We start from the raw sequence: 15,392 nt of genomic DNA, 5'->3' as shown, positions 1-15,392 counted from the left end.
ACCAGCAACAGAATCTGTTACTAGTTAGGAGACTTACAAAGAGTGAACAGTATTTAAACTGGTAAATTACATTATAGCCCTAAGCAGCCATATGTTGATCCTGTTGGCTATATAGAAATACTCCTCAGACAGGAGCAGCAGGGAAAACATGGCGGTATCTTCATTTACAAAAACATTCATGTGAATTTCTTGTACTATTCTAACATTTGGCATGTGGCTAATATTCTAAAACATTTTTGTCCAACTGAATCCACCTATAACTATGTTCTCCATCAGTTCAAATGCTGCATTGTTTGATGAGATTACTGGAATGAACGTCATCTACTTGCCATAGACAGAAAAGAAGAAGTTAGCCTTGCAAGTGGGCTTGAGACCATAAAAAATGAAAATAAATCAAAACATTTTTTTTATTGTGCAGGTGATGCCAGTTCTGCCACAGTGGTTGGCAAAGCCTTCTGTTGTTCACAGGGAAATCAAGCAGAACCTAGTTTCAATTCCCGATGTCCCTGGTTTGCACCCTAAGCTTGCAATTAAACTAAAAGCCAATAAAGTGCATTCCCTTTTTCCAGGTAGGTCCAGACATCCATTCTTTATATTCTTTTGATATTTTTTAATTTATTTATGTTCAAGGTTATCATTTTTCATTTTATCCCTGAAACTCTGTTATGTTTTGTTGCCTGATTGTTAGTTCAAGCTGAGGTTATCCCAGCTATCCTGGAGAGCTGCACTCATGGATTTCTTCTGGGACGGGGAGGATATCGCCCCAGTGATATTTGTGTGTCTGCACCCACTGGCAGTGGAAAGACTCTGGCTTTTGTCCTTCCCATAGTACAGGTAAGCATGCTGAAATCGAACTCTAGATATTTCTGCTGCTATTTATCTTCCCACCGTAATGAGACTGTATAGTACTTGGGCTAAGTTTAGATGTGTGACTAATTTTCTGTGCCTCTGGAAAAGCGATCTGCGTTCAGGTCATTTTTCAGAGGCGCTTGATGCCTTCTCACTGCCTGCTTTAACTCTGGAAGTGGGGCACCAATGTGTTTGCCATTTTTCTGATTCCTTTGCAGTACCACCAAACATGATGGGGGGCATTGGTGTATGCTGGTGATAAAATGCACTCAACCCTGTGTTTTAACAGCCCCCCAACCACAAGCCATTTGGCCACAGCACGAGTGCAACGCAATGTACTTACAGTTATTGTGCGGGTTTCTCTAACTTTCCCTAGACTTTAAATTATGTCCCGCCTTTTAATTGTGTTTTCTGAAAGCGCACCAAAAGTCTTGCATGCTGCGTCTTTGGTGTGCTTTCAGAAAATAAGCCAAAAATGCAGGACATAAAAGAAGTCCATTGGAAACCGCATGTACATTGCACTTCATCTGCTCTGTGGCCTAACCTCCGCGTGGCACTGTGAAAAGACCCTGAGGGCCCATTTACACTAGGAACTGTATGTGAATCGCACAGGAACGCTGTGTATTTCCTGTGCAGTTCTGTGTAGTGCGATGTTAGCTCATTCATTTTGAATGGGCTGAATTTGCAATGCTCCAAAAGTAATGCGCTACTTTTTGGAGACGCACTGCAACCGGATTGCATGGTACTTTTGTACCATGCTATCTGGTATGGGCAGACTAGCTGCATTTGCGACCTGCATTTGGGATGTCGTCAACTTTGCACTGACATCCACTGCAGATCACAAGGGCAGTGCGATTGTAATGCGGTGCGGGAAACCGACACGGAACATGGGTCTCCTGCACAGCATTCTATTTTGAACATGCCCTAATTAAACCCTTACTTGCTTAAAGCGCATTTCCACCCATTTATGTGTTTTCTTAAAAGTCAGCGGCTACAAAAGTGTAGCTTCTGACTTTTAATAAACAGACACTCGCCTCTCCCATGGTCCAGTGATGTGGCCGTCCGAAGCCTAGTTTCTCTCCCTTTCCTCTCTGCGACACCGGCATTGCAAGTGTGGGCACCCAGCAGTGACAGGTTGTGGCTCCACTGCCGGGTGCAGACTGCGCATGCGCGAGTCGTGCTGCGTGTTCTGAATGGCCGGGCAATCTTCTGGGACCTGTGACATGTCCCAGAAGGGGGACGGGGGAGGAGAACTTCCGCTCGGGGCTGCTGAAACATGGGCGGAAGTGGGAGCTAGGTATCCGCTACCCCCCCCCCCCCCAAAAAGAAAATGACATGCCAAATGTGGCATGTCGAGGGTCAGGAGTGCTTAAAGCGGAATTTACATTTTTGGGTGGAACTCCATTTTAAGTGGCTGGATTGTCTTTCCCTTACGTTACTTGCATGTGTTTTACTGTTTATATAATTTCAGCTCTTGGTCAAAAAGGTGCTTTTTGTTACAATGTTACACGTTTTTTTATACAACACTGAAAAAAAATAACCAAACTGTGTTTTGTAAAGGTTATTTATTAAAATAATAAAATATGTTTTTACATACCTGCTCTTTGCAGTGGTTTTGCACAGAGCGGTCCTGAACCCCCTGCCACCCCTCTGGGCTCCTCCTCCCTTCCAAATGCCTCTTTAGCAAGCTGCTTGTTGCAGGGGGCACTCGTGCAGATTTAATCCCAAGCCAGGCTGCGTGCGTCTATTGACACCCACACAACTCAGCTTGGCTCCACTCCCTCCTCACAGAATTTTATAGAGAACAGCTGCTGCTGCTGTCTCTAAACCTGTTAGGAGAGAGAGAGAGCAGCCCTGCTGCTCTCGGGCTCAGGTAAGTAGTTGGGGGAGGGGAGGCTAGAGATGGAACTGAACATGAAAAGTTTTAAACCTAAAAGTAGTACTATAGGCAAAACTTTTTTTTCTCTTTTCGGATTAAGCAAGGGAGAGTCATAAACCTGTAAAGCTTTTATTTTATTTTTTTATTTTTTTTCCACCTGTGTCCCTTTGGGGAGATTTCCTTTCACTTCCTGCCCCAAAGCCAAACAGGAAGTGAGGGGAAATCCCTGAAAGTTAGGAGAATTCTTGACATGTAGCATCATTCCTTCTGTATTGCCACACTGCCGGTACGTACTAGTGACTTGGGGGGAAAAAAGCAACGCAGTGTAGTAGGCACTCTGTTCCAGAAAGTCAAGATCTTGTAACGGGTCTCTTAAACTCTAGTGGCAATGTAAGATTTCTGGGCAAAGTGAAGGATTTTCTCCTTCTGTAAGTCAGTGAATCGGGTTTCAAGTCCTGATTCCCACTTGGAGAGAAATGTAGGGACATATGCTGTCTCTGGCCGAATCAGGGAAGAGTAGATCATTGAAAAAGACAATGACTAATCGGTTCCCTCTTATGACAGATATGCTCCAGTTCTGTAAGTTGACAAAGTATACCCGCAGAGCGCGAACACCGGCGCAGAAAATGACATAACTGGAGACCACCCCAGAAGTCTAGTGGGAGGTCAGTAGTGGTCATCCTGGCAAAATAAGAGAGCTGGCCTTCAGATACTGTCACAAAAATGAAGAGATCAGATGCTGAAAATGGGGGTTCGGGAGGCCCGGTTCAAATTATGGCTTTCCCAGTATTGGTACCATGGGAGAAGGCAATGGTGACGCCAAAGAGTGTCTAAAGGCATCCCTAGCAGCCAACAACATGCTATCAATGGTAGGGTGATCACTGAGCGCTTTCGGCAGAGGAGAGTTGATCCAAGGCCAACTCTTTGCCGTGTCATTAGAATCTTCCAATTCCATGGCTAACCAATGTTTTGCTTCAGCATGACAGTGACAGTCCACTAACCTGGTGAGGTGCACTGCTCTGTAGTAGGCCTGCACATCTAGAAGGCCAACCCCTCTCCGTCGTTTTGGGAGAGGAAAAAGTTAAAGCTTAAGTTGAGGCCTTCTGTGGGAAACATAGAAAGTCTCTAAACATTGAGCTCACCCATTTAAAGAACACCAGAGGAAGGCGAATGGGAAGTATCTGTAGCAGATAGAGCACCTTAAGATGTATGGTCATTTTGAGGGCACTGTAGTGGCTAAACCAAGTTAAGGGGAGTGAATGCCAATGGAGTAGATCAGCTTTCAGATGGAGGAGCAAGGGGGCAAAAAATTGGCCGAATAAAGAGCAGATGGGTCAGAAGTAATGCCAACTCCCAGATAGTGGCTAGAGTCAATCGCTCAGTGGAGAGGGAATGAAGAATGTAACGAGCGAGCCGTGACTCTGTCAACTGTAATGTTTAGAACAGAAGACTTGGATAGGCATCACACCCAAATAGATGTGATGGACATGTGAGAAAAAAGAGTAGCCACCAGGGATCAACCAAGTGGAGGAGGTGCAGATCAGCCTTCAATTGCCTAACCCGCGAGTAGGGGGAAATGGGATGAGTCCCATGATACATGTAAACATTAGCAAAGGTTACCTGCATGTATGCTTTAAGGTCTTAAACCTTTAGTCTTTAGAACCATTTTAGGGTAAAAAAAATGAAGAAAATAATAGCTAAGGGGACAGAAGTCCATCTAGTTCAACCAATAAAAAAAAAAAAAAAAAAAACATACAAACACATATACACAATTCTATGCCCACAGTTGAGTTAATTGGGGCTGATAAAGGTTGAGTAATGGTTATTAAGGGGTTTCCTTTTAACTGATGTCATATGCAGATTAAATGTCGTACTGTTGATCTACATATGCATCAAGTAGTGAATACTGTGTGACAATACATGATTACAGTGTATTGCTGGTTCTTTCCATACTTGGTCCAAAACTCAAAAAATAAAGTTTAGTTGGTCTTTTGGGCTTTCTTCCTTAAGCCTCATACACACGATAGGACTTTGTACAAACTTTCCCTTGGATTTTTGTACAAAGGGCGTCGGCCCTGAACTTGTATTGCATACACACAGCAGGACTTTTTCAGCCAACTTTCACCAAATCACGTGGTTTTTCTGCTCTTTACCGCCACCTTTGGTCAACTTCTGTATTGTCGCCTGATCTTTTGCATTGGTTCTGAGCATGCCTGTTTGTACTTTGTACAAAAGTCCTATAGTTTTCTGTACACACGATCAGACTTTGCTCCATCGGACTTTTGTTGCCAGAAAGTTTGTCCGTTCGCTCAGCCAACAAAAGTCCGATGAAAACCAAAAAAGTTTGTCCGATAGAGCGTACACACGGTCGGATGTTGCTCCAAAACAGCTAATTTGCATGTTTGTTGTCAAAAAGTCTGATCGTGTGTATGGGCCTTTAGAGAGACCTGGGAATTGTGGTAACTTATAACAGTCAGCAGAAGCACTTATTAAATAGATGTAACAAAACACATTCAATGGTATACTTAACACACCAAAAGAGTGATCTCTTTGTTGGCTTGGTCTCCTTCAGCATTGCCGCTTATTGTGGTTGTATACCCCTTTTGTACATTTCTACCTGCAGGTAAGCCTATAATGAGGCTTACCTGCAGGTAAAATGAATATCTCCTAAACCTACATGGTTTAGGAGATATTCACCCTGCATGCAGCTGCTGACATCAGCAGCACATGCGCAATGGAGGGCTCCCACATGCATGCCTTTGACACACGACACTTCATAGAGGAAGAAGCAGAACTTGTGTCTGTAATGTGTGAATATAGTTGCCCCCTATACATTTGTATTTCCAAACTACATGTTAAGTTCTTGTCAAGCAGTTCACTTAATCCCTTCATGCCGACGTAACACAAATATGCTGCCCTCAACTTGAAGGGGTTGTACCAGGGTGATGCCTTTTTGAAACATGACATGTTGGGTATCTATACTTGGTGTAACATAATTTTTCACATTATACAAAAAAATTGGGCTAACTTTACTGTGGTTTTTTTTTTTTTTGTTTGTTTTTTATTCATGAAAGTGTATTTCCTCCAAAAAATATTGCATTTGAGAGACCGCTGCACAAATAAAGTGTGACATAAAATATTGCAATGATCGCCATTTTATTTTTTAGGGTCTCTGCTAAAAATATATATATAATGTTTGGGGTTCTAAGTAATTTTCAAGCAAAAAATACAGATTTTAAATTGTAAGCAACAAATGTCAGAAAAAGGCTTGAGCATGAAGGGGTTAAGCAAATATAAAAAAATAATCTTAACATAAAAAATGTATTACTGTGATAACATCACTTGCATAAATACCTACATATTGTACAGTGCTGCTGAATATGTTGTTTTCTTAAAAGCTCCTTGCTATTACATTCATTTACATCCTATGTTGGTCCACAGGCTTTACTGCAACGTGTTGTATGTGAGGTTCGCGCTCTTGTCGTGTTACCCACCAAGGAGTTGGCACAACAGGTAAATGGAGATTGTGTAGACATGCTATTGCTGTCAGTAATCACTCTTCTCTCACTCTTTATAATGAAATTTGTTTCTTCCTCTCTTGTTAGGTGTGCAAGGTGTTTAACATTTACGTGGATGGTACTGGACTGAAAGTTGTCTTGGTAGCAGGCCTTAAATCATTTGCTAAGGAGCAGGAGACTTTGGTAGTTAGAAAGTGAGTTTTTAGTTTTCAGGCACCCACCTCATATTTTGTCATATGCTTTGCTGTTTCATCTTTAGTGTTTGTATTTTTTTGGGGATATTGTTGCCCACAGGTTGTCTGCATTCTGCAGTTTGGCCGACATCCTTGTGTGCACGCCAGGAAGGCTTGTTGATCACATTCAGCAGACAGAGGGATTCACGCTCAGACATCTGCGCTTCTTGGTAAAACTGCACTGTATTTTTGCATCACCTCTTCAGATAATACATACAAGGGTTCTTGTTATGTTTTAGTGCCTTATGAGTTATATTTTCTCCTGCAGGTTATTGATGAAGCAGATCGTATGATTGATTCTATGAATCAGGACTGGCTACCTCATGTTACTAAGGCAGTGTTTAACGTGCATTCAGATACTCATCCAATGCTTTTTGCCAGGAAAGAGCATGTAGTGGCCACTGTCGCCAAGTAAGTAGCTATATGTGCAAAAGTTTCACTCTCCCTGTGCTGAGTGCTCCATAGAATTGGATAAAAAACACAGAAGCACAAGGGTTGCATGGTGTAAAGCTAGATTTGCAGCTAGTCTGATTTGCAGATATTTTGAGCATTCACCTCCTTTTTGCATAAATATAATTTGCCCTGTTAGTTCTGTACAAGTATTTTTACCCTATTAATATTTTAGTACTTTTTAAAAGGGCTCTGTGTCGAGAAACTGACAGTTTTTTTTTTTTTGTTCTTCAGTTCTAGCCAGTGTCGGATCCCCTTGCAGAAACTGCTCTTCTCTGCCACTTTGACTCACAATCCTGAGAAGCTTCAACAGCTAGGCCTGTACCAGCCTCGTTTATTTTCTTCCGTCCACAAACCGACACACAAGAACACTGCTGAGAATCCAGAGGAGTGCCTCTCTTCTGGAAACTTCTCACTTCCAGAGGGCCTAACGGTAAGCAGTTCAGAGGTTTTTTTCAGTGGTACATTTTTCTCCTGTAATAGCAATCATACATAATTGCTTACCTGATCTGAAAAGTCATTTAAAATCTGGTTGGTTGCTGTGGGATACAACACTTTACACAATACCAGTACTCTTGCTGTTTCCTACTTAAAGCATAACCCATTCATTTACCCATCCATTAAAAAAAAAGGAAAAAAAAAAAATTTCTCCCATGCATTGGGGCTGTTTTATCAAGGGGAGCACTGAAAGGCTATACTTACCCTATTCTTTTGATCCTCCGGAAAACCGCGCACCCCCATGTCTAGCAGTTGACTGTTCCTGCTATCCTCACGTCCAGAGCCGGTCCATGGGCGTGATGACATCAAGAATAGTTCGTTCGCAGGACTGCTGACGTGCGGGGGAGGAGGAGGCAGGGTCGGCAGGGACTGATCGTGCGCTTGAAAGATCGTGGACTAGATAAGTATCTCTCTGCTTTGAAATTCCCTGGACAAAAATGAGCAGGTCACCCATGCAGTGTGGGTACTTCTTTAAAAAGCAACACGTTTGGAGGATAATTTTGGCTTGATGTTTACAATCTCAGTAATTAACTAATCTAGCTATGTATCTATTTACCCCTAAGTGACAGCAAATACTTGTGACTATTAGGAAATTTCTATGATCAGAGATCATGTCTTCATAGACAAAGGGACTGCCCAACTACAGATCTTGTACAGCACTGAAATGCCAACCACACCAGAGCTGAAAGATTTGTTACTGCTTGTTCTCCACATGAGATCTATACTTGTATAAACATCCATTGTTTTTTTTTTTTCATTAGAGTATTTAAACTGTTATTCATTTAGTATGTGTGTGCATACAGTAATGTATAAGAAATTTAATAAGTGCGTTCTCTGGTCTTCTTCAGCATTATTACATTCCCTGTAACCTAAACTCCAAGCCTCTAATACTCCTACACTTTTTGCAAACTCTTCGCTTCTCTCGTGTGCTCTGCTTCGCCAACTCCAGGGAGTCTTCCCACCGGTGAGTCACTTTACTTGATTTTAGGATATGGATTGTCAGCTGATGTTTGGAAGACTATCCTATGTTTGCATTAGCAGCAGTTTTTTAAAACTGAACTTAAAAAAAATATAGTATAAGTAAAATAAATCTGTGTGTGTGTGTGTGTTGTCGGTCTTTGTAATTCTGTTTAGCTAGCCTTGTGAATCACAGATTTTGTCGTGATCTCATCTCATGGTTGCAGTTAAAAGCAGAGGTCTTTCTTTTCTCTGCTCTTTTCCTGAACCACCCTTGTTAAGCCTCATACACACGATCGGACTTTATACAAACTTTCCTGTGGATTTCTGTACAAAGGGCGTTGCCCGTTAACTTGTTAAGCATGTTAAGGACGTTGCCTTAAAACACCTAATTTGCATGTTTGTTGTCAAAAAGTCAGATCGTGTGTATGGGCCTTTAGATTGGTAGAATTGTGGTCCTGTGAAGGGTTTTACTGCCTTGCTGAAATAGTAGGCATAGTAGCACCTTAACTTCAAAGCAAGAAGCATAAGCATCCTATGCTTTTGAACTTTTTAGTGTTCATCTTCTGCCCCCCCCCCCCCCTCCCCCAAAATTATTTTCCCAGACTTTTCAGAATGCCTGACACTGAGTGACATATTCTAGGAGTATTACAAGTTCCCCAATATTTGAAGGTACTGTGTCTTTTTTTACAGGGCTTCATCAACAAATCAGGCCGGGGGGGGGGGGGGGGGGGGGGGTGGGGGGGGTGTAAGTGAAATGATTACTACTTTGGACATAGTAAAAGGTTCATTTTAAATTCCCTCTTCCTGTCAAACAATATTTTTTCTCTACTACCTTCCCCTGTGTATTCAAACCTCCACATGTCCTACACTGGCTTAAGCTATGATGGTACTGATAACTATCCTTCTCAACAATCACTGCAATGCAGCCCTAGCAGTCTAGCAGCTACAGTGGCTGCATGGTGTGACACAGCTGCAGTGATTTCACTGCTGGGAATTTAGTATCGTCACCCTGTCGGAGGAAGGCCATTGGACTGACAATTATTGGTCGGTAATTATTATATTAAGGAAGAGTCAAAGTTAAAAAATATCTAAATCCAGGAACAAACACTTTTATATATTGCAGCTCACTGTTTCTTTGTTGTGGTGGCTGCATTAGTTTTTATTTTTCGGGCTATGAACATTTTCAGCTAGTACAGAAAATCTTGCTAAAAATGCAGTTTTCTTGTCACGTCCTGTTAGACAAGCTAAAACACAAACAACTGTTAGCCTTGTGTAAACTACTTATTGTCCCAGCTTTTATGTCAACAAGGTAAGGAGAGGAAGACATATTTGAAGTATAGCCTGGATGACAGCCATGACTTCCTCCATAAAGACAAAGTGAGTCAGTGTAGCCACCAAGGAACAGAAAGGGAGTTATTAGCAGGGTTACCAGGTACAAATAAAGGAAAACATCTGAAAAAAAAGATGAAGAATGCAGCCGCCACATGCTGATTTGTTACATTTGCCCACTGACAAATGATCAGTCTTTAATTTTAATGGTAGGTTTATTTTAACAGTGACAGACAGAATAACAAGAAGAAAAAAACTAGGGCCGAAACAACTAATCGATTATGAAATGAATTGATTACTATTTTCATAATCGATTAACCACTTCAGTTCCGGACCAATAAACACCTTAAGGACCAGAGGTCTTTTTGCAATTTCGCACTGCGCTGCTTTAACTGGTAATTGCGCGGTCATGCAATATTGCACCCAAACGAAATTTGCGTCCTTTTCTTCCCACAAATAGAGCTTTCTTTTGATGGTATTTGATTGCCTCTGCGATTTTTTTTTTTTGCGATATAAATGAAAAAAGAGCGAAAATTTTGAAAAAAAAAGATATTTTCTTCTTTTTGTTATAAGAAAAATCGAATAAACTAAATTTTAGTCATACATTGAGGGCAAAATTTATTCAGCCACATGTCTTTAGTAAAAAAAATGTCAATAAGCGTATATTTTTTGGTTTGCGCAAAAGTTATAGCGTCTACAAACTAGAGTACATTTTCTGGAATTTACACAGCTTTTAATTTATGACTGCCGATCTCATTTCTTGAGGTGCTAAAATGGCAGGGCAGTACAAATCCCCCCCAAATGACCCCATTTTGGAAAGTAGACACCCCAAGGAAATTGCTGATGGGTATGTTGAGCCCATTGAATATTTATTTTTTTTGTCCTAAGGGATTGAATAATGACAAAAAAAAAAAAAAAAATTTTTTTTTTACAAAAAGTTGTCACTAAATGATATATTGCTCACACATGCCATGGTTATATGTGAAATGACACCCCAAAATACATTCTGCTGCTTCTCCCGAGTACGGGGATACCACATGTGTGGGACTTTTTGGGAGTCTAGTCGCGCACGGCACCCCGAAAACCAATCACCACCTTCAGGATTTCTAAGGGTGCAAATTTTTGATTTAACTCCTCACTACCTATCACAGTTTCGAAGGCCATAAAATGCCAAAATAGCACAAAACCCCCCCAAATGACCCCATTTTGGAAAGTAGACACCCCAAGCTATTTACTGAGAGGCATGTTGAGTCCATGGAATATTTTATATTTTGCCAAAAGTTGCGGGAATATTACAAACTTTTTTTTTTTTGCACAAAGTTGTCACTAAATGATATATTGCTCACACATGCTATGGGCAGAAGTCAAATTACACCCCAAAATAAATTCTGCTGCTTCTCCCGAGTACGGGGATACCACATGTGGGGGACTTTTTGGGAGCCTAGTTAACTAGCTACCTAGCGACACTAGCGACACTGATGCAGCGTTCAGAAAAATTATCGCTTAGTGACACTGGCAAAAGGGGGTGAAAGGGTTAACTAGCGGAAATCAGGGGGTTAAAACCATTATTGGGTAGTATATCGGGGTACCTAGCGCTATAAAAACCTGGCGGTGAACCTAAAAAAATAACTAGCTACCTAGCGACTGTAGCGACACTAATGCAGCGATCAGAAAAACGATCGCTTAGTGACACTGGCAAAAGGGGGTGAAAGGGTTAACTAGCGGCAATCAGGGGGTTAAAAACATTATTGGGTAGTATATCGGGGTACCTAGCGATATAAAAACCTGGCGGTGAACCTAAAAAAATAACTAGCTACCTAGCGACACATGCAGCGATCAGAAAAATGATCGCTTAGTGACACTGGCAAAAGGGGGTGAAAGGGTTAACTAGCGGCAATCAGGGGGTTAAAAACATTATTGGGTAGTATATCGGGGTACCTAGCGCTATAAAAACCTGGCGGTGAACCTAAAAAAATAACTAGCTACCTAGCAACTGTAGCGACACTAATGCAGCGATCAGAAAAACGATCGCTTAGTGACACTGGCAAAAGGGGGTGAAAGGGTTAACTAGCGGCAATCAGGGGGTTAAAAACATTATTGGGTAGTATATCGGGGTACCTAGCGATATAAAAACCTGGCGGTGAACCTAAAAAAATAACTAGCTACCTAGCGACACTAGCGACACATGCAGCGATCAGAAAAATGATCGCTTAGTGACACTGGCAAAAGGGGGTGAAAGGGTTAACTCTAGGGGCAATCAGGGGGTTAAATCTTTATTGGGGGGTGATAGGGGGCTACCCTGGACCTAACACTAACTGTCCTGACAGTTTTTACTGTCACAACTGACACTGAATGCATTGATCAGTAAAGAAATGATCAATGCAATCAGTGACACTGTGACTGGGGGGGGAGGGGGGGCGGGGGGGGGATCGGGGGGCGATCGGGGGGGGGATCGGGGGGGGTTTGTGTGCCTGTGTGTACCTACATGTCAGTGTAGTGTTCGTGCAGACTTACTTTTACTCTTCTCCTCGTAGTCCGGTCAAAAAGACCGCCCCGAGGAGAATGACATCACTTCCTCCTTCCTGTGTAAACAATACACAGGGGAGGAAGCTTCTCATTGGCCAGGAGCGATCCAGAGGGGGTGGCCGAAAACGAACGGCCATCCCCTCATCACGGATCGCTGCTGGACCGAATCGGACCGCCGTATCCAGCGGGAGGGGGTCCGATGGGACCCCCCACCCGCTGGAAGGCAATCACGTAGATGTACGTGATTCTGCCTGCCTGTGCCATTGTGCTGACGTACAATGGCAATACGGCGGTCCTGAAGTGGTTAATCGGGCAGTAACATAATGGGGTTAAAAAAACAAAAAAAATTAGCCCTTTATAGTACAAAGAGCAAATCGCTTACTGTAAATATTACTTTCTTTTTGTACTAGAAAGGCATACATTCTTCTTCCCTTTGTGCTTTTTTTTTTTTTTTTTTGCAGAAACACACTATTTATTTTATTTAACATGGTTTCCCATGGGACACTTTAACATCTATGCTTTTTTCAGCTGCTGTCAGGGACTTTTTTCAAAACACAACGATGCTTTTTTGGTTCAATAGACTTCAATGGCGAAGCTGACGAAAAGCACGTAATGCATTTTTGCAGCAATTTGTGTGTTTTTTTTTTTTTTTAATCTGCCCAACAAATTTGGTCAAAAATAAAAATAATAACGCGAATCGCAGCAAAATCGCTTGTGCAAAAATCAAAATGCACAGCTAAAACACAGCAGAAACAGATCAAATCAAAAGCAAACTGCATAGGTGTGTACTGAGCATTTAGCTGGCCACATGGATCAATTCAGACAAGAATATTCATACAAAAAATCTTTTTGCATTCGCCGAATGAAAGAATTTTGTTTGAAATTAAATTGTCACTTGCTTTTAACATTGTTTTTAAAATTAATGTAATTTATGAACGAAAACCACATACAATGTCTAAAAATTCCTTTGACCAAGACGTTTACTATTATTCTAAATTTTCCTGTCACTGTGGTTGAAAACGAACATCGTTTTGACCCCACTAACGATTAGAAAATCGAACGAACATTATTAAAATTACTTTTTTATTTGAAGGAAGACATTGCTTTTGTATGGCCAGCATATAATATATTACAGTTCTGTTTGAAAATTTGCAAAACAGTCTAACCATTTTTTTTTTATCTAAAAAAAAAAAAAAAGAAGATCTTTGAGTCTATATTTACCAGATTCAACCTCTAATAGTTTATACAGTATATCTCCTCTAATAGTATATACAGTATATCTCTTCTGTCTGGTATTCTCAGAGTGGATTAGAGATTTTGCTCCCTAACAATATAGTTGGGTATTTATATTTACCACTAGAGGTCGGACGATATTTGTCCATTTTTGATAAATTGTCATTGGCCGATTATTATCAAAATTAGGCCAATATTTAACACTGCCCACCCTTCCTCCTCCACACTCAGTGTGGTGCTTGATGCTTGCCAGAGCCGCTGAGTGTGTGAAACTGACACGTAACTGAGAGAGGAGAGAGAGAGAGAGAGGATCTGTCAGAATTGAGCTTGAAGTCGGGAGTGGGCGAGACCCAGAAGCTTTCAAACACCAGCCAATGGGATCTGGGTGGGCCCCTACGTGTATGTGGCCCGCCCCTTTTCTTAAGCAGCCCATTCATTGGCTGGTGTTTGATAGCTGCTGGGTCCTGCCCACCCCCGACATTAAGCTCAATTCTGACAGCTTGTCTGTTACTTGTCAGTTTCACACACAGTTACACCCAGCTCAATGGGAAACCTGTCACAGCCAACCTGTGCCACCTCCAATCAGTGCCACGTGCCAGCGTCACCTGCCCGTGCCAACCAATGCCACGTGCCAGCGTCGCCTGCCAGTGCCAACCAGTGCCACGTGCCAGCATCACCTGCCAATGCCACGTGCCAGCGTCACCTGCCAGTGCCACCTGTCAGCGCCATCTGTCAGGTCCAAACTGGTGCCAACCAGTGCCATCTGCCAGGTCCAAACTGGTGCCAACCAGTGCCATCTGTCAGGTCCAAACTGGTGCCAACCAGTGCCATCTGTCAGGTCCAAACTGGTGCCAACCAGTGCCATATGTCAGGTCCAAACCAGTGCCACCTGCCTAAGCCAACCAGTGCCATCTGTACTGAGAACATCAAGTGTGTGGTAGAGTGACAGGAGGAAGCAGGGAGGAGTGGAGTGGGTGAGGTATTTTTTATTTACTTATTTTTTAAATTGGCCATAAAAATCTCGGCATCGGCCAGAGAAAAACCCATATCGGTCGACCTCTATTTACTACTGCATATAGATATTTAAGAATAAATAGTTTTTTTTTATTTAAACTTTACATATTAACTAAATTTATACACCACACTTTTTTAAGGTTATTAACCGATTAATCAAAACAATCGGCCAACTAATCGATTTTGATAATCGTTAGTTGCAGCCCTAGAAAAAAGCATTTCAAAAAATTTATAAATTGATTTAATTGATTTACTGAGTAAAATAAGTATTTGACCCCTTCGCAAAACATGTCTTAGTACTTGGTGGCAAAACCCGTGTTGGCAATCACAGAGGTCAGATGTTTCTTGTAGTTGGCCTTCAGGTTTGCACACATCTCAGTCGGGATTCTGTCCCAATTCTTTTTGCAGATCCTCTCCAAGTCATTAATGTTTTGAGGCTGATGTTTTGTGACTCGAATCTTCAGCTCCCTCAACACATTTTCTATGGGATTAAGGTCTGGAGAATGGCTAGGCCACTCCAGGACCTTGATGTGCTTCTTCTTGAGCCTCTACTTTGTTGCCTTGGCCGTGTATTTTGCATCATTGTCATCCTGGCATACTCATCCACACTTTCATGAGTTCTTCTCTGAATCATTCAGATGTTCATTAGGAAACTTCAGGCGGGCCTGTACATGTGCTTTCTTGAGCAGGGGGACCTTGCGGGCGCTGCAGGATTTCAGTCCTTCCCGGCATAGTGTGTTACCGATTTGTTTTCTTAGTGACTATGGTCCCAGCTGCCTTGAGATCATTGACAACATTCTCCCGTATACTTCTGGACTGATTCCTCACCATTTTCATGATCATTGAAACTCCACAAGGTGACATCTTGCATGGGGCCCCAGACTGAGGGAGATTGACAGTTAT

The 15,392-nt window shown here is 42.0% G+C and overlaps 1 protein-coding gene across 1 annotated transcript in view; it reads left to right on the top strand.

The window, feature by feature from the left end:
• Positions 1-15,392, top strand: part of DDX51 (DEAD-box helicase 51) — a 41,682-nt gene that overhangs the window by 6,237 nt on the left and 20,053 nt on the right. Inside the window, exons 3-10 of the mRNA XM_077461578.1 lie at positions 419-569; positions 689-834; positions 6,170-6,241; positions 6,334-6,440; positions 6,541-6,649; positions 6,748-6,890; positions 7,164-7,362; positions 8,276-8,391. Coding sequence (XP_077317704.1) covers positions 419-569; positions 689-834; positions 6,170-6,241; positions 6,334-6,440; positions 6,541-6,649; positions 6,748-6,890; positions 7,164-7,362; positions 8,276-8,391 — 1,043 coding nt within the window. The remainder of the gene's footprint in view (positions 1-418; positions 570-688; positions 835-6,169; positions 6,242-6,333; positions 6,441-6,540; positions 6,650-6,747; positions 6,891-7,163; positions 7,363-8,275; positions 8,392-15,392) is intronic.

This window comes from Lithobates pipiens, unplaced genomic scaffold, assembly GCF_037356315.1.
Source record: "Lithobates pipiens isolate NorthernLeopardFrog02 unplaced genomic scaffold, aLitPip1_a1.2 Scaffold_3, whole genome shotgun sequence".
Taxonomy (NCBI): Eukaryota; Metazoa; Chordata; class Amphibia; order Anura; family Ranidae; genus Lithobates; species Lithobates pipiens.
Note: the sequence above shows the minus strand (reverse complement) of the source record. Positions and strands in the feature narration are given on the sequence as shown.